Source organism: Benincasa hispida, chromosome 4, assembly GCF_027475165.1.
Source record: "Benincasa hispida cultivar pf3 chromosome 4, pf3_genome.v1.1, whole genome shotgun sequence".
Classification (NCBI taxonomy): domain Eukaryota; kingdom Viridiplantae; phylum Streptophyta; class Magnoliopsida; order Cucurbitales; family Cucurbitaceae; genus Benincasa; species Benincasa hispida.
The window spans coordinates 63,878,827-63,900,880 of NC_143481.1; the positions used below are offsets into that span (position 1 = coordinate 63,878,827).

The following is a 22,054-nucleotide window of genomic DNA, read 5'->3' on the forward strand; positions in this document are numbered from 1 at the left end:
TATGGATGTAGTCACAACATATTTATATGGATTTCTTGATAATGATATTTATATGAGAATTCCATAAGAATTTAAGGTACCTGAAACATATAAATCGAATTATCGGGAATTATATTCAATAAAGTTACAGAGATCGCTATATGGATTGAAACAATCAGGACGAATGTGGTACAATTGTCTGAGTGGATATTTGTTGAAAGAAGGATATCAAAACAATCCCATATGTTCATGTGTTTTTTTATAAAGAAATCACTGTCAGGATTTGCTATTATAATTGTATATGTTGATGATTTAAATATAATTTAAACTCTTAAAGAATTTTCAAAGGAAATAGAATAACTTAAGAAGGAATTTGAGATGAAATATCACGAGAAAACAAAATTTTGTCTTAGTTTGCAAATTGAGCATTTAGCAGATGAGATATTTATCCATCAATCAACTTATAAAAAATTTTGAAAATATTTTATATGGACAAAGCACATCCATCGAACATTCCGAAGTTTGTTCATTAAATGTGAGGAAAGATATATTTCGACCTCGAGATGATAATGAAGAACTACTTAGTCCTGAAGTACCATATCTTAGTGCAATTAGTGCACTTATGTATCTTGGTAATAATATAAGGCCAGATATTGCATTTTCAGTAAATTAATTAGTTAGATATAGTTCTTATCCAACAAAAAGACATTGGAATGCAATTAAGCATATACTCCGTTATCTTCGAGAAACGATTGATATGAGTTTGTTAATTCAAATAAATCAAATTTTGATCAAGTTGATTATATAGATTTTAGATATTTATCTAATCCACACAAAACCAGATCTCAAACAGGTTATCTATTCACATATGGAGGAATTGTTGTATTGTGACGGTTAGTGAAACAGACCATAACGGCTACTTCCTCAAATCATGCTAAAATTTTTGCAATTCACGAGGCTAGCCGAGAATGTGTATGGCTAAGATTAATGACTTAGCACATTCGTGAAACACGTGGCTTGTCTTCTAATAAAAATATTCCAATAATATCATACGAAAACAACACAATATACATATCTCAAATCAAAGAGGATATATTAAATGAGATAGAACAAAACATATTTCACCAAAGCTTTCTACACTCATGATCTTGAAGAAAATGGTGACATCATTGTACGACAAATTTGTTGGAAAGATAACCTAACATGTTTATTTTGCAAAGGCATCTACCGCAACCTTTAAAAAATTGGTGCACAACATTGGAATGCGGCGACTCAGAGATCTCAAGTAATGTTTCCATGAGGGGAGTAAATATATTTTTTTAGGAATATAAATGATATGAAATATGTACTATTTTCCCGTCACTAGGATTTTTTTCCATTGGGTTTTTTCCTAGTAAAGTTCTAACGAGGCATATTTCATATATATAATGGACATCTAAGAGGGAGTATTATAAATATTATGATAATAGATGCTCATTAGATGTTCATGTTTAGTATCCATTAACCATGTGTTATGCCCCCATTTTTCAAAATGTTGTCCATGTGTCTAAACATTAATAATGTCTATATAATCCACCTCCTATTTGCCAAATTGCCTATAAATAGTGACATTTGATGGGTTTTAGAACACAGACACACATTGGACAAATTCCATGAAAAATTGGAGAAAGTGAAGAATTTAGAGAAATTTCTTATTTTATAATTTGCTAATTTATTTTATTTTTTATTTTATTTAATTTATTATTATATTATATTATACTAATTTTAATATTATATTTTATTAATATTTGTATCCCTGTTGTGCTCCTCAAATTTACAACACAAATAAATTTAATGACCAAAGTAGATTTTAAACTAATACTATGTTAAAATGTTTCATATTAAGAGATAAAAAAGAGTCGTTCATCTTAGTTGCATAAAGCTTCTACTATGTTAAAAGTGTCGAAAAACAATGGTATAAAAGTGGGGAAAAAATCATTAGTCATTAACTAATGTATGATATAGATAGAAAAAATGTAAAATTATTTATAGAAATAGCAAAAAAGAATACTAATAGACACTGGTAGATTTATATCAATTTCTATCACTATAGTATCAATGTTAATCTTTATCAACCCCTATCAATGATAGACTTCTTTTATTATTCTATGATAGACACTGGTAGACTTCTATAAGAGTCTATCAGTGATAAACTTGTATCAATTTCTATCACGGATAGATTTGCCTCGATCAAAGAAGATTCAATTTTGTTATCTTGTGTAAATAATTTCCCTTATTTTTCTATATTTGAAAATCCTCCATGATAAAATCCATAATAATATTCAACATATCAAACTTAATATGATTTAATAATTAAAAAGCATAAAATTAGAGATACAAACTTTTAATGTTTAAGAATTTCTCAAATATCACATTTCAAATCTACCTAAATTGTCAAAATGGCATAAATCAACAGACATACAAATGTATTTATAATTAAGATATTCGTGGATTGAATATCCCTACCTTATTGTACTAAATGAGAAAAAAAAAATGTCTAAGTTGACATTATTACCAAATAGTTTACCATAAGCCTGTGATTGTCTTAAGGATGTGATGTTGATTTTTAAATAAAAAATGGCATTGAAGTCTTTAGGATAATAAGTAAAATTGTGAACTCCATGAATTTATAAAGTTTAAGAAGTTGTAAACTCTTTCGATTTACAGTGTAACGAGTGAATAAAGTATAAAATTGATATTTGTTTAGTAGTGACTCACACCACTCTTCCTAACTGCCACTCCTCAAATTCTCAGCCAAACATCCCCCTAATAGCTTTTAAAAAAACCAATTAATAAAGAGGGAGAGAGATTTTTAATTCTGTAATGTCAGGAAAGAGGATGGATTAGTGTTGAAAGAAATCAATCAAGAAAAATCACCAGAAGGCCACAGGCAGAGCCAGAGGGAGGCAGCTATATAAGTAGTAATTGAAGAATGGAAAGGAATCATTTATTTGTACAAAAATTGGAAGCGCATAAGAAGCCTCACAGACTTTAATTTCTCTCCCTTCTTGTCGTAAAGAGGGACAGCTCGAATCCCAGGCCTGAGCTCTGATATTGGCAAACATGTCTGCCCACCAAAGTCATCCTTCTCCGACCTGTCAAAGTCTCGTACTTCAATCTGTAATAAAGCAAGCTCTGGAACTGTCAATGGGAACTTGAACTCTTCATTCCATATTGGCACCCAATCGTTCTCAATAACCTTTGTCTTCTTCTTCGCTGCATCTGCTGGCACCCCAACTATTCGAATCTGCCATTCATCCCACTTTCATAGCTTTAGTCTAAACGAGCTCTAACTTACAATGATTTTCATTTAGGCTTGAAGCTTTGGTTTAGTAATGCTCCATTTGGTAACTAATTGGTTCGTGGTCTTTTTCTAAAAAAATTAAGCCCATTTCCTCTCAATTTCTTACTATGCTTTTCATCTTTATTAAATAAAAGAGTTAGAATTCTTAACGAAACTTCAATAACAAAAACATATTTTTAAAAACTATTTCTTTTAATTTTCAAAAATTGGCTTGATTTTTTAAAATATTGGTAGAAAGCAAGTGACAAAGCAAGAAATTTAGAGATGGGATGGGTGTTTACTTATTTTCAAAAACTAAAAATCAAATGATTACCAAATAAGATTTTAGTTATTTGTTTTCAAAAATTAAACTTATAAACACTATTTTCATCTCTGAGTTCCTCTGTGTTGTAATCTACTTTCCGATAATATTTTTGAAATTCATGTCAATTGTGAAACTAAAGAAAGAAGTATTTAAAATTTTGTTTATGTTTTTACAATTTGGTTAAGGATTTAAATGTTAAATTAAGAAAGATAAGACAATTGTGAGAAAACGAGCACAACTTTCAAAAGCTAGAACGGATCTTAAGTTTCAGACTTATTTCCTAACCAGCAGAACTCTTAACAGAGATATGTTTGACATCCTTTGTTCTTCTTAGCGATTATTTTCATGTATAAATCTTGATTGAATTCTATGTGATTCCAGAATTAGCAAATTCCAACGGAAGATGATGAAAAAGTATCGTTGGTGAGAGGAATGAATGGTCACCACTAACCTTTGTGTAGAAATCTGGTGGGGAGTAGTTATCAAAATGCGTTTGACTAAAGTCAGAGCTCCATCCGTCCCCCAAATATACAGTTACCTGTTGAATAACATGAATGTTAAAACTGATGCGAAGGGAAAACCAAATTTAATTAAAACTCAACACAATTAGCTTACTTTTAATGTTTCCTTCACTGGTAAAGGTCTCTTGGGATCAAAGACCTCATTTTGTGGGCTTTTATGTAACAGAAAGTCTGGTTTTTTCAAGTAACCACACCCTCCATTGGCTCTAAACATCCCATGCATGAGCCACAAGGATCTTCCATAGCCCTGTCGAAGGAAAATAAACAGGCGTTTCATTTGGATCATTCCTTACACGTTTGAGTGAATAGTGAGTGAAAGCAAACAATTATTGCATCTCTGTTGCAAAAACATAGATTTATAAGAAATTTGCAAAAAAAAAAAGTTATCGATTGCATGGCCTAATTATTAAGGTTGTATACAATTGTATAGCTTTTAGTGTTCTCTGTGTTTTTTTGTTGTTGATACAAAATATCTCTGTTATTCATACAGCATAACAATTTTAAGTTGTGTAATGCACTTTTTTACTAGATGCTACCAGTAAAACAGTCTTGAGGACAAAAGAATGTAAAAGGGGAAAAATATGAAGAACATGATGGAGGTTCCAATCAGTACCTGCATGTTTAAAGCTACCATCTGAGCTCCATGCATCCACCCAATATTTGGCCTAAAATTTGAGGACGTGACACGCGTTCCTTTCGGGTAAACTCTCAAAATATTCTTCTGTGTAAACCTAAAGATCACACAACTATAAGTATCAATCACCGGCAAAAGCAAAGAAAGGCTTTTATGAAGAAACAAACCACCTACACGTTATAAGTTGAATAGTTACCTTACAACATCAGATCCATTAGAGACTATGGCCTTCTCAAGTCCCTGCTCACTCAAGCTAAGGCGCCTAACCTTGTCACCTTGTACATTCAATGCATCCTTTAAGCAGCCACCCTTTGGTTTCCCTGCATGGATTGTAATGAGACGTTTGTACTCCGGTGCACCTTGTTGGCACGTTTTTAACTCGCCTACAATGCTTTCATCATCATCATCCGGATCACTTTCACTCTGTCATCAATTAAAAGTGTCAATCAACTAGTATTGTATACTTCAATTATAAGAAACGATATACCTAGTTATGGAAATAGTAGGATTATTAGTAGAATATTAGTATGGTTATTAGAGGGGGCATATTAGTAAATATGTAGTAAGTTTGTTAGAGCACTTAGTTATGAATAGAGGGAGTGGGTTGGGAGCAAGATGTGAAGAATTTTGTGGATTTCCTTTGGGAAATTTGGGAAGAGTAGCTCTCTCAAAAGGCTATAGTATATTGTAGGTTCTTCATTGATATTGCAATATATATATTTATCTATAGTGTTCTTGTTAGGAGGTATCTTTTGTAAGACCCCTAGTTATGGAAATAGTAGGATTGTTAGTAGAATACTAGTATGGTTATTAGAAAGAGCACATTAGTAATAGGTAGTAAATTTGTTATAGCATCTAGTTATAAATAGAGGGAGTGGGTTGGATGAAGAATTTTGTAGGATCTCCTTTTGTGAAATTTGGGAGAGAGTAGCTCTCTTGAAAGGCTATGGTATATTGTAGTTTCTTCATTGATAATGCAATATATAAATATATCTTTAGTGTTCTTTGTATTTCTTGAGTGTTCTTATTAGGAGGTTTCCTAAGATATAACTATCTTTCATTTTTCACCCACCTGCTCCTCAGCATCGAAATCAGTCGCAAGATCTGGAGTCTCCCTTCCTGATGTCTCCTCTTCAGATGACTCTTTTCCATCACTTAAAATCTTGCCCTTTTTATGCTTAGATTCAAGGTACTCTTTTGGTGGCTTTGTTGAAATAATGATTCTATATTTTAGGGATTCTGGAGAAGGGAATTCTGACAAGCTCTCTGCCTGAGGATAGAACAATGTATCTCCAAATATTCCAGTGACCATCTGCAAGTAATCTTGAAGGTGAGGAAACAAGAAGCACACATATTAATCATATTAAAGAAAAATCTTTAACCATAAGTAAAGATGACTATTTTGGGTACGAAAGAAAACCTCTGCAACTTTAGCTTGAAGGGTAGGAGTAAGATGATCTTCAAGAGTAATAATAATAGGATATGGAGATTTCTCAAAAGCATGTTCGTTTATAGACTTCAAACACTTCAAGAGAGTCACAGGGCTGGTTAAAGTCCTACAGTCATCCACAAAATGGTTCTGTACAGTGATTTCCTCTTTCAAAATTTAACATCGGTTTATATTTCCATTTAATTACTTGTCTATATTGAATGATCAGCTAGTACCTTCCATGAAGAACATGAACATCATCTTTTGCTGAATTTGGCCATAAATCGAGCTCAACTACCCGCAACCCTCTCTTCAAAGCCTTTATGATGGGAGCGTCACTACAATCACTACTAAGTTGATTCCCCGTAAGGTAAGAGTTGTGCCCTGTATATATGAAATAATGTGACAATGGAGCATTCATATCATGATGTACCTGTAAAAAGTATCGTTATTAAAAGCATTATTGATTGTACGTAAATGAGTGTCATTGGAATTGGATTATTGCAATAAGCACCTAATGAATTAACAATCTAATCATCTTCAACTGATTGTCAAACCGCATATATCATCTTGTTATACTCTCTGAGTAACTTGACATGATAAAGTTCTTTAAAATTTTATCATAGTAACAAAGTGATACATAAGAGCTACAAGATAATCCAAGTATTTTAGTCATTTGAAATCTTCCCTCTCTTTAGTATATTAACTAAAGCCTAAAACCGTCTAAACAATTCCCTCCTTTCCTCTTCGACGCTCTTTATAACCAAATAGCATAACAAGCTCCCTAACTAATACGCTTAATAACCTTCCTATCATAGAGTCCATTGCATTAGTTTACAGCAAAAAGCTAATTTATAATTTATAAATTTGGTCATGAAGGTTTCGAGTTATCTATTTACCTTGTGTTTTGAAAGGTTGGGTACCATACTCAAAATTAGCTTGCCACATGATCGTTAAATGATGTAGAGTCAAGCTTTACAATGATCAATTAGACACAAAACTAAAAGTTCCAAAAACGTATTTAGAAACCAAAAGAATAGGAGCTAAGCAAGACATAACTATGACTCAGTTACCTGTTAGAAACTTTTTACAACTTACAAAAATGAGGCACCAAACTTTTAATTTAACCTTCGAGTTTGATTACTGTGCTAGCTCGAAAAGGAGAAGAACTGGTTCTAATATTGACTTTCTTTCCCACTAAAGCACTATCCAGAACAAATGGCTAGGCTACAAATCTCTAGGCAAAGAAAGAGACACAGCAAAAAGGGACCAATGGAGGAAGGGGAAAGCAAACAAACCTGAGTTTTAATGGGACCATTGAAATAATCCATGAAGAGATAGTGGAAGAAATCATCAAGGCTAAAACCCCGAGGCGAATCTCCAGAGGGATTATCCGAGCTTCGTCGCTTCTGCAAGACCTGTTCGAGAATCTGCTCGGCCTCAGATGGGGTACATTCCACATCCCCTTGTTGATCCACAAGAAATCGGAGGAATTGATCGGCAGACATGTAGTCTCCGCCACCGGAAAAAGCAGCGAAGAGATTTCTGACGTCGGGCGGCGGTTCGGCCTCAGTGGTCTTGAACTTCCGATTGAAACAAAGAACCTTGTAGTTGCTGCATCCACCTTTCATATCGAATTAGAATTTGAAACAATGGAATTCCGAAAGCCCTTTTGGATTGGAACTGAATTGAATCAGAAAAATGTATGAAGAAACTGAGAGGAGAAGAATGGAGAAATGGAGAGCCGATCGTGGATGCCGGAATTGTTGACTTGAGAGAGAAGAGGATGGCAATGGAGCCAAATTTCTCGGAGAGTTTAATGCTGAATCGCTCGGCCGCGTCCACTTTTTGAAATTACACAAATAAATAAATAAATAAATAATTATTTTTAACTAAATATTGCCCCATTTCGCACCGGCCACGTGGTTTATTTCTCCGTCTCATATTTTTGTCAACTCCCGCCAACTTATTTATTTATTTATTTATTAAAAGGCAGCAGAGGTCCGGTCTTTCTTTCTTTCTTTTTATATATATATATATATATATTTTTTCCGATTAAAATATACTTTTTGGTTCCTAAACTTTCATTAAATTAATAAATTAGTCTTTAAATTTTGCTTTGTAATGATTTAACCTATGTGATTTTTCAATTGTATAACAATTTAGTCTTTTAACTTAAAAAAAAATCATCGACGTCAAGTTTTATTATTTTGTGATGTAGATTTTATATTTTATTAAAATATTGAATCTCTAATTAGTTTTATATTTTATTTATGCTATAAATCTCAATAAATCTTAAGCTAATTTCTTTTTTTATAGGAAATTTCAACAATAATTTCTATAGTATGGACTAAATCGTTACAGATTTTAAAATACAATGACTAGATTGTTACATTGTAAAATTTAAGAACTAAGTTGTCCGAAACTGAAAATATATGAATTAGCTCTTACAAATTGAAGTCCATGAATCAAATGGTTACTTTTTTCAAAATTGAAAGATTAAAAGTGATTTTTAACTCTTTATAACATCATAATGAAGGGATTTTAATTCAAATAAATTATAATTTACTAACTTATGCTATTCGAGTTTTTATATTGGAAAATTCTTATAAATAGAAAAATTCAAAAAATATTTACAAATATATTTTATAGCTTAAAGAAAAAAAAAAAGAAGGCAAATATCTTCCTTTTTTTCCATCTACTAATAGATCATTTGAACCAAAATAATAATAATAATAATACAATATCAAACCTCACAAGTCACACCCCATTTATTTTACTCCAGAAAAAAAATCGTTTGGTATATTTATCATAAATTCTTTCAATTATTAATTTAGGTATTAATAATTTTGCTCATATTCAAATATCCACTTCTTTATTTGTTAATTATATATATTTATTTGTTGAACATTGTGGCATCCACGATGTATGTGAACCTTGAAGAAAAGTATTCCTAAATGCACCGTTCAAGATCTTTATAGTTGTTAGGATATATATCTTGAAGAGTTGTTGCGTTGGAGAGGAATCATTGTCCTTAAAGCAATTGCAGCGCGACCTTGGTGCTAATTACTATGCCGATTGCTCTCCAAGGTTAACACAGTATTCAAATTCAGGTATGCACTCACTGAAAAATTGACTAGAATCAGAAAAAGAATTGCTCAGAACATATGAGAATGAGAACAATAGTATGAACATGCAGATCTATGTCTATCTCATATCTGATGAACATCTTGAGAAGAAGAATGAAATGGCTAGGGTTTGGAGAAACGTTCATAAACAGGTAAAACAGAACACATAAATGGGCAAAACAAAACGTTCAAAACATTTAAATTTTTAATAAATTGGGCTAAAATAACAAATAAGTAATAAACTTTAGTTCTTTTTCGCACAAGCGCGATTAACCGAATCCGCCCGTCCGTCCGGAAGACAGCAGCACGAGCGTGTGGTGAAAAGGTTATACTTCCACCACCAACACATTTTGGACTCATATCTAGCATGCCTTGGTATTTATATCCTTTAAGCATTGCTAAATTTTAATGTGGGACATAGCTTCCCACTCCAACTTTTCTCTATGAGCCTAAGCCTAAAGGTGCTTAACTTTTCTAAAGTTCATAAGGTGTATTATTCAATTTTTTATGAGGTATCCTATTAAGAATAAAACAAGTTGAAAGCACAGCTTTCCCCCTCCCACCCCCATATTATCAAATAATCCAGAATTTAGCTACATAGCATTCATCGTTTCCTTAATAGTTCTATTTTTATGTTCTGCTATACCATTTTGTTGTAGTGAATAAGGTGCAGTAAATTCATGAACAATGCCATTTGATTCACAAAATTATTTAAGGGATTTATCACTGTATACACCACCTCTATCTGACCTTAACCTTTTGACTTCTTATCTAATTGATTCTTTACTTCTGATTTATATTTCGCAAATATACTATCGGCTTCATCTTTTGTTTTTAAAAGATAAATTTTAGTATATTTAGAAAAATCATAAACAAAAGATATGTAATAATTTTTTCTGCCTCTACTTGTGGTGTTTTTGAAATCAGCTATCAATTCAAGCAATTCTATACATCTAGATGTGACAGGTTTAAAAGGTTTCTTGATAAATTTTGTTTCTACATAAACATGACATTTACTAGTTTCATGTGTTCAAATGCATTAATCAATTTTAATTCCTTAAGTTTCTTAACTGATGCAATATTCACATTAAAGGATTTCAAATTGAAGGAAACCTTGAGCAGAAGTGGGATCGTCCCAATTCTCATTTCTCATAGGATGTAATTTTTACATAAAAGAACAACTTATGCATTTACATAAATTACAACATGCATAAATTAAACAAAAATAGAGTTTTAGAAACTCTTACCTTTGAAGACTTTCTTCAAGAATCACTTGATCAAGAGATGGACACTACCATGATGGCTTCCTTGGTATTCTCAGGTAGAGAACCCAAGAGTGGTAGACTTTGACTATTTTGGAATGAGGGAAAGATTGAGAGTCGAAAGGAGAATAAGGAATTGTGATTGGTTTCTAAGAACAACCACGACGTTTTTGTCTTACTTTTTCTGTCGTGAAGCAGGAGAAACTCTTCCTTTCAAAAAATACCAAATATATCAAGAACCACCCACTTACGTGGGTAGAGAGAAAAAAAAGGAGAGGGAGTTGTAACTCCCTCCCTAATTCAAATAAATTAATTTATATAAAATAAAAATTTAATATATATAAATATGATAATTAACTTATCATAATATATATATTAAATTACAAGTTATATCAAATATAACTTATAACCTATAGCTTAAATATTGTATCATATACAATATAATCTATAGTTTCTTTTCTCTCTTACTTGGCATTTAATATAAATCATATTTATATTAAATTTAACAATTATGAATCCAATTCATATAATTAATATTTGAATCTTATTCAAATATTTATTTCCTCTCACAAATGCTATAATGTATTAAATACATTCTAATAATTATATCATATATCATTGAAATAACTTAATTATATCATATATAATTAAATCTCTCAATTAATTTGAACAATTCAAATTAATCCAAAAATTGATTCTCATTTAATCCTATTAAGCTACCAAAGGGACCTCATGGACTTGTATCTTGAAGCTTCAACGGTACATGAATAATTAATCAAACTCTTTAATTAAATTATTCACCATCCATTAACTGTCGGACACTCCACTAAAGACTACTACTGCACTCTTCGCACTACAGATATATTTATGTGTCCATTGGATATAACCAATCAGCAGTACGATGACCCTTCAAAAATTGCTCGTAAGTACAGTAGAGCCAAAATTACCGTTTTGTCCCTGTAGTTACATCTAACTCTTTAAGTACCATTGATCCTTCTAATGAACAATAGATCATAGTTCAACTTTGACTAAATCCCCTCTCGGGCTAGGAGAGGGTGTGGTGCCACATTGTTCAAGCCCCAGAATTAGCCCTTAAGGAAGTAATTTATCTACTTACCCCGACCTCGGGAAATGAGTGAATTTCTTCTTGTGTAGTTGTGTTCCCAACTCTCCAATTAGACTAATCCCCAAAATGGTAGGCTTATTGAGTAGGTTATCTGACCACTTTCACCCATACAAATCAAAGGATCGTCCTCATAGGCAGGAGTTCACAACTCACTCAAGATTCAGGTCATGTTACCTATGGTCATCCTAGTGAAATGTAAGTCTTTATTATAAACGTCGTTAGATAATGAGACTAAACATTTTATGGTCCGGTCTTATACAAACTCCTTTGTATAGAATATCCCCGCTCACATGTCTATAAATGAATGATCAGGATCAAATCATTTGTAGCAATTTACAACAATTGTAAGACCTACAAAATGGGTCATACTCATAGTGTCACTAGGATAAGGTACCCAGTCTTATTCATCTACTACAGACCATTTAGGTTATCACTTAAACATGATCCACCTGTATGTCTCTACATACACGTTTAAGTTATAAAGATGACCTTGAATGTTAGTTTATTAGTTTGTGGTTAATGCAACTAAAAAATAGAATAAAATATCATCTCTTTTATTAAATAAACAATGAGTTTGTTCAAAACATTTACAAACTATAGGACCTTACGAAATTTAGGACACCAACCTCAACAATATATATATATATATATATATATATATATATATATAATACATACATTCATTCTTGTTATGTGTGTCTAACAACTCTCCTCATCTTCATACTATATATATATATATACATATATATTGTTGGGGTTGATGCCCTAAATCTCGTGGGTCCTGTAGTTTGTAATTGGAGTGTACAGACGATTTATTTAATAAAATATGAGATGTTTTATTCGACATTTAGTAGCATTAACCCACAAACCAATAAACTAATATCCAAGATTATCTTTTGTAGTTTAAACATGTATGTAGAGACATACAGGTGGATCATGTCTAAATGATAACCTAAATGGTCTGTAGTATATGGATAAGCCTGGGTACCTTATCCTGGTGACACTACGAATACGACCCGCTTTGTAGATGCTAAAATTGTTGTAAAGTGCTACAAATGATCCGATCCTGATCACTCACGTGGAGACATGTGAGCGGGGTATTTATACAAAAGGGTTTGTATAAGACCGGGCCACAAAGTTAGTTATTATATATATATTATTATTATTTGAATTAAATTAATTTAAATTTAAACTTATATATATTTTTTTAAATTAAAGGGAGGGAATAACTTCCCTCCCCTTAATTTTCTCTCAGTGGAATGTATGTGATGGACAGTTTTTTACGAGATCTTCATCTTCTTCTTTGGTTTTTTGACAGAGAAGAAAGACTCACCGTAGGAGAAAATCTCTTTGTAATTTTTTCCTAGACACTTTTCCTCTCTAAAATCTCAATCCCTCTTCCCAAAATAAATAGAGCCCACCTCTTGGATTTCTCATCCCCTAAGGAGAATACAAAAGGCTCCGCTTGGTAGTGTTCCTTTGGTTTGCTGTGTTTTTGGAGATAGAAATTCATTGGAGGTTCGTGACCTTTTTAGAGATGAATTACGTGAAGAAAGGTTCTTCAAGGGTAAGTTTTCTTGAAACTCTAACCCTTTTTCTCCTTCTTCTTAGCATGCTGTAAAACTATGTTGAATTTGGTTATGTAAATTTCAATTATGTGTAAAATTAAAAATTGGGAACCCGCTTCCGCTACGAAACTTCACTGTTCCTTCAATTAGTATCAGAGCGTAGTTTTTTGCCCCAATTTCTTTTTTTGAATTTTTCCAGAATGCTTTTACAGATTTATGGTAGATTTGCATTATGTAAAATTTGTTCAGGTGATGAATGTGTATGGAATGTATTATGGCTTGCAATTTTTGGATGTCTGCATGATTGGATTCTTGTTTTATTTTTTTATTTTTATTATTTTTTTTTTTACAAATTGGTTTGTAAGAGCCCTTTATTTTTGGGCATAAATTGCAATAGAGTTTGTAATTTGAAAGTTTTGAGCCATTCGTGATCATTCTAGTGTTTTTCTAGAGAAAACAAGACCCAAATCGAAGAAAGATTGACAAAATTAGCAATTGTATAGTGGCTACTATCAGTAGCGTTGCAATGCTGCGAACGGCGAATGGAAAAATTTTCCATAGTGTTGCAACGCTCTGAGATGGAAATTGTTTTCCGGTTCACATGCGATTCAGTTCATGGTTCAACTGGTTTGCATCCAGTTCACTTGGTTCGAGCGGTTCGGGTGTTGGGCGGTTCGGTTTGTGCAGTTCAAGACCCGATTCACCTGTTTTGAACTGGTGGCTATTGATTAAGTAATGGTTAGTTTTAATTAGTTAAATTAATAAAAATATTATATTAATTTAATTAATTGCCTTAAGAGTATAATCTCGATCCAATAATTTTTGTTTAAATTATGCATTTGATGTATGATTTAATTTTATTTATATATGTCATAATGTATGTCATATAGTAAAATCCCACCATAGGTTGCACTAATCATGCATTATTTATATTATAAATATTATAATATATAGTTGCATGGTTTTATTTTATAGCATGCTCATGCATCATATAATATAAGTGTTATAATATATGTTTGCATGCATTAATAACATAGTCATGCATCATTTATATTATAAGCGTTATAATATATAGTTGGATATATGTATGAATGTATGTTATTAATTATTTCATTATTTTATTATATAAATTTCATGTATGTTTAGTAATGAAAAAGGATTGCACGAAGAATGAAATTACTTTAGGTTATTTTATAATTGTTATAATTGTTTCATTTATTTTATAACTATTATAATTAAATGACATTAGAAATTAAAATCAATAATTCAGAATTGCATGCAAATTTTAGGTTAAAATCATGTTTTAAAATAGTTTTAAAACACGATTCACATAGACCTAAGATCACATTTCTAATGAGATTAGAAATAAGTTTAATTTTTTAACCAGTTTAATAGGATTAAATTATTTTTAATTAAAAGATTAAATTTGTAGCAAACATATCTATAAAGGACCTTTTATCTAAGGCTAGTTATGCTTAGTTTAGGGTATTTAAGTTGATGGAAACGAAACACCTTTACCTAGGAACTGACCTGAAAAAGTGAATTAGATAGATTTGCTACAAGCATGCGATTATTGATTAAATTTTTTTAAAGTGTTTAATAGACATCAATCAAAGTTGTTTAACTATCCAAAGTAAGTTTTACTTTTGGACAAATTTAAACAATCACTTAGTAAAATAATTAGCTGTATTTTTTTAAGTTAAATAACCCTAGGTAAAACACTCAATGGGAGGAAAACGGGGTATATGATATTTTATTTTTCCTTTTCACGTTTCTCCCTATAAGTTCACACTGTGAGATTTATACTCGGCCTCGAGGCACCTTTGCTTGTGTCCCTCTACAGGTGGTGTTTGTAAATATCAAGCTGAATGGAGAGAGTGTTTATAGTAAGTGGGAGCAGGAAATGTGTCAACACATCCCACGGTCTCTCTCATTAGTTTGTAGTAAATTTTCATGCTCGGCCTTGAGGCATCTTTGCTTGCCCCCTATGGATGGAATTTGCATGACTCTTTACTCAAACGCCAGAAATAGATTGCTTTAGTTTTTGCCCCAATTGGTTTTTCCCTACGGTTGGCTCATTAGGCGAAACTCTAGAATCTAAAATGAGGGATTACACTTACAAGAAAATGTTAAGCTAGTTAACAATTTCTGGACCAAAAAATGGTGACTGATATTTACAGTAACAAGGAATTGTTCTATATATTGGTTGAGATGGTCTCATTTTAGTGAAAGTGTACCTGATCACCCTATGGTGGCTTTTACCCTGCCTCACTGAAACATCATTGCAAAATAGATGTCACATAGGATGCATTAAATTATTTTGCTAAATATGATTGATTTTTCCAAATGGGTAATGGTATGTTTTAACAAATTTCATTATGACTTCCACAATACTAAATTTACTTGCCACCGATAAACTTACCGACGAAAATTACACTACATGAAAAAACACAATCAACACAATATTAATTATTGATGACTTGAGATTTGTTCTAATGAGGATTTTCCTCCTGTTCCTGCTCAAAATGCTTCTCAAAATGTTCGGGAGGCATATGAATGTTGGATACGGACAAATGAAAATGCCCGAGCGTACATCTTGGCAAGCCTTTCCGAAGTCTTGGCCAAGAAGCATGAACTCATGCTCACAGCCTGTGAGATCATGGAGTCCCTGTGGGGAATATTTGGACAGCCGTCCTCTCAACTCAAGCACGATGCGCTCAAATTCATCTTCAATGGCCACATGTAAGAAGGGACATCTTTTCGAGAACATGTTATCAACATAATGGTCCACTTTAATATAGATGAGATGAACGGGTTTGTCATTGATGAGGCCAGTCAGGTTAGCTTCATCCTAGAAACTTTACCTAAAAGTTTCCTACAGTTCAGTAGTAATGCTGTTATGAATAGAATTGACTACAACTTAACCACTTTGCTTAAGGAGTTGCATACTTTTCAATCTTTGATGAAAACCAAGGAACTGAAAGGTGTGGCAAATTTTTCCTCGTCCTTTAAGAAGTTATACAGAGGTTTTACCTCTGGAACTAAGTCTGTGCCTTCTTCTTCTGACATCAAAAAGTGGAAGAAGAAGAAAAGTGGAAAGGGGAAAGCTAACCCACCAGTTACTACCCAAAGGGGCAACAGGGCCAAGGATGCAAAGGGAATATTTTCCATTACAACCAACAAAGAAACAGGAAGAGGAATTATCCCAAATACTTAGCAGAAAAGAAGAAGGCTAAGCAAGGTAAATATGATTTACTTATTTTGAAGACTTGTTTAGTGGAGAATGATGATTCAACCTGGATAATAGATTCAGGCGTGACTAACCATGTTTGTTATTCTTTCAAGAAATTAGTTCCTGGTGGCAACTGGAGGCTGGGGAGATGACGATGCGTGTTGGAACTGGGCACGCTGTTTTAGCTACAACAGTGGGAGGGCTTTGACTCTGCTTACAGAAATCTTATATTTTATTAGATAATGTATATGTGGTTCAGGCTTCAAAAGGAACCTGATTTCTGTAAAATGTCTTCTAGAATAACATTATTCTTTAAATTTTCATGTAAATAAAGTGTTTGTTTACAAGAATGGAGTACATATTTGTTATGCTAATCTCAAAAATAATTTATATGTGCTAATACCGTTAGCAACAAAAGCCCTCATAAATACTGAACTTTTTAAAACTACGGTAACTCAGAATAAAAGACTTCAAATTTCTCCTAAGGAAAATGACCATCTTTGACGCCTAAGATTAGGACACAAATCTCAATAGGATTGACAGATTGGTCAAGAATAGACTTCTAAGTGAGTTAGAAGAAAATTCTTTACATGTGTGTGAGTCATGCCTTGAAGGCAAAATGACTAAAAAATCTTTTACTTGAAAAGGTCAAAGGGCTAAAAAACCCTTAGAACTTGTACATTCAGATCTTTGTAGTCCAATGAATGTTAAGGCAAGAGAAGGGTTTGAATATTCATCACTTCTACTGATGATTATTCTAGGTATGGGTATGTTTATTTAATGCAACATAAGTCTAAAGCCCTTGAAAAGTTAAAGGAGTACAAGGCTGAAGTTGAAAATGCATTAAATAAAACGATTAAAATATTTCGATTTGAACGAGGTGGAGACTATATGGATTTAAAATACCAAGACTATTTGATAGAACATGAAATTGTATCCCAACTCTCAGCACCTGGTACACCTCAGTAGAATGATGTATCAGAAAGGAGAAATCGAACCCCTTAGATATGGTTCGATCTATGATGAGGTATACTTTCCTAGCAGACTCATTTTAAGGTTATGCAGTATAGATTGTAGCTTACATTTTGAACTACGTTCAGTCCAAAAGTGTTACTAGAACATATTTGGAGTTATGAAATGTTCGTAAAGGTAGTTTATGCCATTTCAGAATTTGGGGTTGCCGGGGACTTCGGCAACGGAGTTATGGAATGTTCTAATCTGACTCTCTCGGGTATCTTCTCGGCAATGGCGCCAAAAACTTGATGACGAAAAATTAGATGTCAATTACTCAACAACTAAAATTCTGTGGACGTAATATGCGATGCATGTCCTTAACGTATGCGTTGATTATCATGCGTCATGGTCATGCATTGGAATGACTTTGTGTTAACAAATGTATGCGATGACCATGCATTCCTATCACAAGTTTTCTTGCGCTCACGCTAAGTATAACGCGAACGCAAGTTTCTCGGGTGATCCGAGGTCAAACTCAGGTACTTGTAGCTGGATGTATACGGTAATATGCATGCGGCAGTTGAATAAAAGAATGATGGAGGGGTTGTTAAGCTAACACTACTCCTACTCCTAACTAACAGACAACGCAATGAGAATATGAATGAGAGGTAGAGACATGAAAACTCTTGACATGAAACAAATGAATGGGAAAACAAATAAAATGTAAGGACGTCTTCATCGCAACCCTAAGCTTGACCGCAAGGGGAACCTCAGCCAACACAAGCTATGTGATCATTCTACACACACTTGAGCCTAATTCTAGGACGTATGCGATGTATATGCGATAGTTCTGAGAAGCATATGCCAACCTAAACCCCCATACCCACTCACGTGCTCTCGCTACATGAGCGTGATGGCCGCATATCACCACCATATCCTACTTCCTGGACGCATGCAATATCCTATCCGTAGGGTGCATATGCTGTGTGATGGCAAACAAAGCTTATTTCTAAGTCTCCATTCTTGCTTATGCAAACCTAATCTAGCTCTTCTGAGCATCGATTCTAACCTAGCTCTTTCGATTCTTTCTTTAGACTTTCTCCTGAGTAGCTCTAAAGGTGTAGTGGACGCATACATAAGACAAGGTAACCACATAAACTTGGCTAACGTAAGATTATTCCTATCTCTAGTGAACACTTGCTTACATTGCTTAATGCGACCAACCACTTACTCTCCCAGGCAGTTAGTTATTGCTAACTTTACTCATAGACAAGTGTTGCATCCGCCTATAGACCGGCATTGCTACAGCTTCACACTAAGCAAATAAGGTTTTCTCACACACTCACGCAACGCACACCTCTAGGTGGTTTACTGCATGCTTCATATCTCTAATCCACATGACTAAGTATGCAATACTCTAGCAATCTCACTAAGTGATGCAATGAAAGTTAAGGATGCTAAGTAAAGAAGATGGAGATGGAATCGGAGGAAACACATAAATGCATTGAACACATAATGTATTAATTCCTTAATCCCAAAATGTAATACAATATAATATAAAAAAAGAAGAGAAAATGAAATGACCGGCTGGAAGCAATGACTTGCTTCCAGCGGATGTGCGTCAAGGTTGCCGGTGGTGCCATGAAGGGGCAGTGGAGCTGACTCTCCCGAGATTTAGCTCCGGTCGAAGGCTCCGGTCGTCACTCGGAATGAAGGAAGGAGATGAAGAACTTTCAAACATTCTTCTCACGCATTAGTCTGGATCACAGGGAAAACCCTAGATGAGTTGAAATTCTGTTCATCGGCTTCTTTATATAGAGCTTGGATCGCCGACAACATTAATGGATTGCTCTAATTCTGACATTCGCGGCGTGTTAGTCTTTTCTAAATCTCTACTGCAAACGGCGTGGTAGGTGAAATGTCAACATCATCTTTTGATTTTCCCGAGAGATGCGTTGATACGTTCATTCCACCAACCTTGCATTGATCCCTCTATTATGCGCTATCGTGTAGCCGCAATCATGCAGTAACCGCATTCGCTTAATACCGCGACTTCTACACGATGACAGTAATTGCTTGACGATTGTAACTCCTATGTGATGGATGCATGCGGCTGATTACTGCAACACCCATGCATTGATCGAATGCGTTCGCCTTTACGATGGAGAGTTTCCCTGCATGCGGTTGTCTATGTGGTAGTCTGGCTTCCGCATTTGTGTGCACTTCCTGCGTTAGCTACAAAAATAGACAATTTAACGCATAATAATGGGTTAGTCGAGATTCTCAATGCTAAACGACACAAGCTTCTTTTCTCATGAATTCCTAACATAATTGCCGCATATTCTGCTTAACATCCTTCATAATTCTAAATAAAAGGCCTAAGATGACATGCATTTCTGCATGTCATCACACCCCCAAACTTAGAATCATGCTTGTCCTCAAGCATGCGTTATACTCAAGAAATTCTAACTCACCTTCTGGCTTTCCTTTGCGGTGACCAGCTTTTCAGAATGTAATTTACTCATGCCTCTAACCATCGCCGCAATGCTTCCCTCCACTTCAGCTGCTTCTTCAAAAAGATCTTTTCCAAGTTTAAATCCGGCAATCCTCACTCAAAAACTTTTTATTCATTCACCGTAACTTTGCGTTTAGCTTTTGAGAATGCGTTCGTTCAAAACACTTTAAAATTTTGCGATGACTTATTCAAATGCGGCGTTGAATCTAGTTACGCTCTTCATTTTGGCTTACCCCCACGTGTGTCATGCGGGCATCCAACTTCGGTTGCGTTCCATATTCAACTCAACTCTTGTCTTACTTGATTTGGCTTGCGTCAAACATAAGAGTTGCGCTTATGCGTTGATTCTGGTTACCTATTTTCATTTTGGCTTGCCCTCATGTGTGTCATGCAAACATCCAACTACGGGTAAGTGTCTTTCACAACTTAACTCTTATCAACATGGGTTTCCCCGTTGCGTTGATAGTGGAGTTTTTATTCTCAAAGTTCTCGTTTTTTTTCATTGAAAGATCACAATGTAATGAACGCAATTTCTCCGAGAACACTGCCACCCCCAAACTTAGAGTTTGGCAGCATTCTCACCGCAAAGCTAAAAGAAAAATTATAGGAATGCAGTAACAAACGTTTGAGCAAAGGTTTGCACAAAATAAAACTTAAGATTTTCAAAATTTGAAGAAGCTATTAAAAGTAAGGAGTGCCTTGCGATGCTTAGTTAGAAAATGAGGTGAATTAAACGTACCATCATAGAAACACCGCAAAGCAACGCAGTCGGGAAAGAAAGAATTTCAAAAGGATAATGCATAAAGGATAACAAGAAAAGAACCTTAGGTGAAATAACGCATGCGATCATGCGTTGAATTCACACGATTGAAGCCATGCGTTGAAGGATGAAAGGAATTATTTCGTCGTACTGCATACCGAGGAGACTTATTGTTGCACCTACAAAGAGCAAACGCACCACAACCAAGGAAGCAGCCGCATATCCAAAATAAAAATAAACATAAAAATAAACTAAACTATGAAAGCAAGGTAAAGATAGAGTAGAAGATGTCCCTAAAAAAATTGGAGTGTTTTCACTGCAAGGAGTCTCCTATGCAGGAGATTTCTCTCAGCTGCTTGGGTCAAAAGCTTGTCGTGACCATTGGAACGTCTGGCAATTGTTGGGTGCATGCGACTGCTTAGAATTACCTTCAGCTTATACGCTGATTGCCCTTCTACCTTGGGGTCAATACTGGCTTTCGGCGCATCGCCTACACTTCAATATTGGTTGCAACTTGGTCGCACAAGCTGCAATACTCCCAAGATAAAAAGGTTTCCTGCAGAGACACAAAACTCAACAAACAATTAGCTGCCAAGTCTCCGGTAACGGTGGCAAAAACTTGATGACGGAAAATTAGATGTCAATTACTCAACAACTAAAATTTCGTGGACGCAATATGCGATACATGTCCTTAATGTATGCGTTGATTATCATGCGTCGTGGTCATGCATTGGAATGACTTTGCGTTAACAAATGTATGCGATGACCATGCATTCCTGTCACAAGTTTTCTTGTGCTCACGTTAAGTATAACGTGAACGCAAGTTTCTCGGGTGATCCGAGGTCGAACTCAAGGACTTGTAGCTAGATGAATGCGGTAATGTGCATGTGGCGGTTGAATAAAAGAATGATGGAGGGGTTGCTAAGTTAACATTACTTCTACTCTTAACTAACAGACAACTCAGTGAGAATATGGATGAGAGTTAGAGACACGACAACTCTTCACATGAAATAAATGAATGGGAAAACAGATAAAATGTGAGGACGTCTTCATCGCAACCCTAATTTGACCGCAAGGGGAACCTCAGCCAACATAAGCTATGCGATCATGCTATACACACTTGAGCCTAATTCTAGGACGTATGCAATGTATATGCGATAGTGCCGAGAAGCCTATGCCAGCCTAAACCCTTATAAACCGCTCACGTACTTTTGCCACATGAGCGTGATGGCCGCATATCACCACCATATCCTACTTTCTGGACGCATGCAATATCCTATCCGTAGGGTGCATACACTA

General features: G+C 34.3%; 1 protein-coding gene across 1 annotated transcript; it reads right to left on the minus strand.

Annotated features, from left to right (window-relative positions):
• Positions 1–2,807: 2,807 nt before the first annotated feature.
• LOC120075038 (Phosphoinositide-specific phospholipase C family protein) lies at positions 2,808–8,078 on the minus strand. The gene is made up of 9 exons (XM_039028186.2): positions 7,509–8,078; positions 6,447–6,643; positions 6,202–6,337; positions 5,854–6,093; positions 4,978–5,204; positions 4,761–4,878; positions 4,242–4,394; positions 4,078–4,164; positions 2,808–3,265 (listed from the first exon to the last, which is right to left on the minus strand). The coding sequence occupies exons 1-9, from the start codon at positions 7,839–7,841 to the stop codon at positions 2,966–2,968; spliced, it is 1,791 nt and encodes a 596-aa protein (XP_038884114.1). The 5' UTR covers positions 7,842–8,078; the 3' UTR covers positions 2,808–2,965.
• Positions 8,079–22,054: the final 13,976 nt, after the last annotated feature.